The sequence below is a fragment of the Palaemon carinicauda genome, chromosome 37, assembly GCF_036898095.1.
Source record: "Palaemon carinicauda isolate YSFRI2023 chromosome 37, ASM3689809v2, whole genome shotgun sequence".
Classification (NCBI taxonomy): domain Eukaryota; kingdom Metazoa; phylum Arthropoda; class Malacostraca; order Decapoda; family Palaemonidae; genus Palaemon; species Palaemon carinicauda.
In genome coordinates, this window is record NC_090761.1 from 523,905 (window position 1) to 528,904 (window position 5,000).

Below are 5,000 nucleotides of genomic sequence, written 5' to 3' on the forward strand. Positions count from 1 at the left end.
ACTGAGATCCTTCAAGGGGGTAGCGGCAATAGTGGCCCACAAGTGGGCGAACAGTATGTGGTTCCCCTTGGCGTTGGAACTACAGATGAAGTTCGTGCCGCTACCACATCCAGTTCTGACCCAGCGAGTCCAGAAGTCGACTGTCTGCGCTTCATTACAGAAAACCCGGACCCTGCAGCTCATGATTTTCTCGCCCTTGCGGTGAGAAAGCGTTTCGGGATTTCGAAAGCCAGCATAGACTTCCTAGAGGAATATAAGTGCAAATCGACTAGAAGTCAATATGAGTCATCTTGGAGAAAATGGGTGGCCTTTGTAAAGGCGAAGAATCCGCAGGAGATCTCAACAGACTTCTGCTTATCTTTCTTCATCCACCTCCATGGCCAAGGGTTGGCAGCTAACACGATTTCAGTGTGTAAATCTGCTTTGATGAGACCCATTTTATTTGCCTTCTAGATCGACCTAGGTAACGAGATCTTTAATAAAGTTCCGAAAGCCTGCGCTAGGCTCAGACCTTCAGCACCTCCAAAGCCCATCTCATGGTCTTTAGACAAAGTTCTTCATTTCGCCTCCCTGTTGAGCAATGAAGAATGTGCGTTAAAGGATTTGACGCAAAAAGTTATTTTCCTATTTGCACTCGCGTCCGGGGCCAGGGTTAGTGAGATCGTAGCCCTCTCGAGAGAGGCAGGTCGTGTTCAGTTCCTGGATGGGGGGGATCTGAACCTGTTTCCGGATCCTACGTTTCTCGCCAAGAATGAGTTACCCACCAACAGGTGGGTCCCTGGAGAATCTGCCCTCTGAAAGTAGATGCATCTCTATGTCCAGTAGAATGCCTAAAGGTCTATCTTCGTAGAACTTCAGACTTCAAGGGTGGTCAACTATTCAGGGGAGAAACATCAGGCTCAAATTTATCTCTGAATCAACTCAGAGCGAAAATCACATATTTTATTCGCAGAGCGGATCCTGACAGTACACCCGCAGGTCACGATCCGAGGAAAGTTGCCTCATCCCTAAATTTCTTTAATTGTATGGATTTTGAACATCTCCGTTCATACACGGGCTGGAAGTCTTCAGGGTGTTCTTTCGCCACTATGCGAAGCAAGTAGAGGAACTTATGAGATCTGTGGTAGCAGTAGGTCTTGTAGTTAACCCTACTGTTTAACTCTGCGAGGAACAGTGGTCTTAATTGGGACGATTAAGTCCAGGGTGAGTGTGTAGGTACATACTGTACTACAAACTAAATGAGGGCACCAAGTGCCCATATAGACTGTTCCTTCTTTCAAAGGTAAACCTAGCATAAGTTCAGATATGTGTGCCGAGCGTTTCTAACGCTAATGTGATTGATTTGTAATACAGACTTTTATGACTTGATACCTCGGTATCTTATTAAAGTGGTGTTTAATGGTTTTTCTTTCAGATAAACAAGTTCTGTTTACTATCATACTTATGCTTAAAGTTTTGGGTTATCCTCTTTTATATATATATATATATATATATATATATATATATATATATATATATATATATATATATATATATATATATATATATATATATATATATATATATATATATATATATATATATATATATATATATTTGTTGTTAACCTGTCTGTTTATTATCTGTCAATAAACTTGTTCTTGAGAACCTTGCGTCTCTTTCACCTGTGTCAATTTATTGGTATAATTGAGCATTTTAATTCTATGTATCTTATCTGGGATAATTCTGATAGAATTGTTCTGTTATGCAAGCTATGTTGCATTGGTTTATGTAGTCCCCTAATGGGAGGACTCCGTCCCATAAAGGGACGAGGGCGGTTTTATTAGTTTCTTCCTATGCGGATATAAACCTTTCTCCAATACAAGTATTGTGCGGATTACTGGTCAATATATATTGACGCAGTGGTTCTATACAAACTATGCTTTACTTAATATAGGGCGAGACCACTATATTAGCTTGCCTGGTATTCATACATAGATATATGTACTCTTCGAGACTTTCCAGAGTCTAGTAGGACTCTTCCCTGTAGGGGGCAGGAAGCTCTAACATAGTTTATAGTTAGTTGAAAAGATGTATGACGGTAACATCTTAGGTCTCTAGGTCTAGTCGACCGGGAAAAAATTACCTCCGGGGAGTACGGCACGTTCTGAGAATCCACAGATATAGTAATGCTCTGGTACACTTCCATCAGGACGACATGGCTTGAGCCCAGAAAACGGATTTTGAGCGAAGCGAAAAATCTATTTTAGGGTGAGATGGCCATGTCGTCCTGATGGACCCGCCCTTGCCTTTCTAAGAAAGGACTGTAGGACCCCTCCCTACATACAGTATCTGTAGCACCTCATGTACGCTACAAGGAATACAGATGGCGCCAGGATTGGCGCCAGGCACGCATACGAATCGGGGGATAGGGAAGCCTTGTGAGCGGCTCCCCTTTTTCTTTCCCAAATTCGTATCTCGTCAATCACCTCCTACGAGACGAAATCTCTGTCCAGGATGTAGATTGCCATGTGACGTGTCTAGAATACGTCCTCTGATATGTCGCGATATCCCTTCCACGAGGGATACTCGCTCCAGGAGTTAGAATTCTGGTACCTTAAGGTAAATTCTCTGGGAATATCGCCGTAGTTGTAATATACCCTAGGAAGCTACCCTATAGGAACTTCCATCAGGACGACATGGCCATCTCACCCAAAAATAGATTTTTCACTTCGCTCAAAATCCGTTATATATATATATATATATATATATATATATATATATATATATATATATATATATATATATATATATATATATATATATATATATATATATATATATATATATATACAGTAAATATATATATATATATATATATATATATATATATATATATATATATATATATATATATATATATATATATATATATATATATATATATATATATATATATATATATATATATATATATATATATATATATATATATATATTTAAGTTACACAGGATGTGGATGATTGCCTAATGTGTACATTAATCAATCGGTGTACGTAAAGTTTACGATATGTTAACATTAGTCCAATCTTTCCTGATGTTTAAATTTTACAGCTCAATTTAACCTGATATGAATATGACTGCCTGATTTAAATATATATTTTGGTTTAGTGTTGAAGTGGATATTAATCCAACGTACAACCCACAGGTGGTTGCAACAGAAGGCAACAATGTTAATGTAGAGATAATTTAAAGAATTTCACTTTTTTTGAATAAATACAAACATAATTCAATATGAGTAAAAAATAAATAAGTCAACAGATCTCAGGGTTCAGTTGCGTCCAATAGGAAATTTTTGCATAATCTGGCCGGGTAAAAGAACAAGTTGCTTTTGAATTGTTTTGTTATTCAGCCGCATCTTCGTCATGTACAAAGAAAAGTACAATGACACTTTGCATATCCTTGCCCACCAGTGGCTCTTGCTGTTTTTGTTCTAATCGATAGGAGAGAGAAAGAACCACTTCAGACTTTATCAGGGGCTGTTTGATTGCACTTAAAAAAGCTGCCTTATATTTTAGTTCAAGAATTCCCTCCGACAATTAATAGTGTATAGACCATCATATTCCTTGAGGACCACCACTAACAGATTTTTAGAATCTGCTACCCCACGATCGAATTTGTCGGTCAGCATTGCAAACACGCAGGGCTCCGTAATTTGCTGGACTTTATAGTCATACGTAGATTGGGCTCCTTAACAATAATTTATTGATAAAACCTGTATCCGTAGATTACACTGGATGGTGGGTTGGATGACAGCATTCTCAGCCTTGCTTTTCAGTGTTTGACGTAGCTTAAGTTTAAAGACAGCCAAATCCATAATGCATAAAACGAAACAGAAAAGATTAAGAAAATATAGGGTAAAATTCTTATGAAATTCATAATTGGATACAGTTTAATATCACCGAATGTGAAAGTCAGGCACTAAGTTCAATCACCACAAGTCCAGCTGTGTGCCACCACTCACTCACTGCCATCATATCCAGGTTAGTTCTGCCTTGCTCCTCATTTACCCTGTCCACAACAATTCACTGACAGACCCCAAGATTTCGAACCACCTTCAAGGAACTCTCCAATTACAGCGGTTCGTCATTCAATTCACATTATGCAAAATACCAGCGCGTAATCTGGAAACCATGACTAAGGTGAAAATAAAGCAAGTCATTTGCCTATCGTGAAAATTGTGCATACAAATTCGCCTAATATGGATATTAGGCAATTTTTCAGCCTGATGTTCACATTAAGCAATTATTCACATTACGCATAGCCTATATATATATATATATACATATATATATATATATATATATATATATATATATATATATATATATATATATATATATATATATATATATTAGTGTTTGTGTTTAATTTACATGTATATAAATAAATATAAATAAGAAACTAAGAACGTTAATAGAAACACTTCACAATATTATAAGAAAACCGATTCATGAATAAAGCAAATGCTCTAAATATGTGTGTAGAAAAAATTACATAAATAAAATTTTAAATAAAAAGAAATACACGGTAAGAAAGATTAAGAGAATCTGGATTTTAAAATTTTGAAGAATTATATCAAACAAAAGACTGTTCATGTGATGTTCTGGCTATGTTTTGATATTGCCTCCATTATTACTAGTCCCCGTTGCACTCCGCAATACAACCGTTATAGGATGTTTGATTAGGACTCTAATGATACATTTTAGCATCCTTTCCTGTCCGTGACTTTCTGGGATCGTGACTTGATGCACGAACGGATTGAGATGACCTGGCTATAAAAGAGATGCCAGACCTTTCCTCGCCATCAGTTCTTCTTGGACGTCTCTAGCATCATGGAAGGAAAGGTAAAGGATTCCTAAAGATAACAAAAAAATTAAGTGATTTAAGAATATTATAGTTTACATCAAAAACTGAATTTCTCTTGAAATTTTCTATATTGAGATGGGGACACAAACTCC

General features: G+C 36.9%; 1 protein-coding gene across 1 annotated transcript in view; it reads left to right on the forward strand.

Annotated features, from left to right (window-relative positions):
- The first annotated feature begins 4,874 nt into the window (after positions 1 to 4,874).
- The window catches only part of LOC137629854 (pro-resilin-like), a 674-nt gene continuing 548 nt past the window's right edge, over positions 4,875 to 5,000 (forward strand). The window contains exon 1 of the mRNA XM_068361499.1: positions 4,875 to 4,886. Within this exon, the coding sequence (XP_068217600.1) occupies positions 4,875 to 4,886 (12 nt within the window). The remainder of the gene's footprint in view (positions 4,887 to 5,000) is intronic.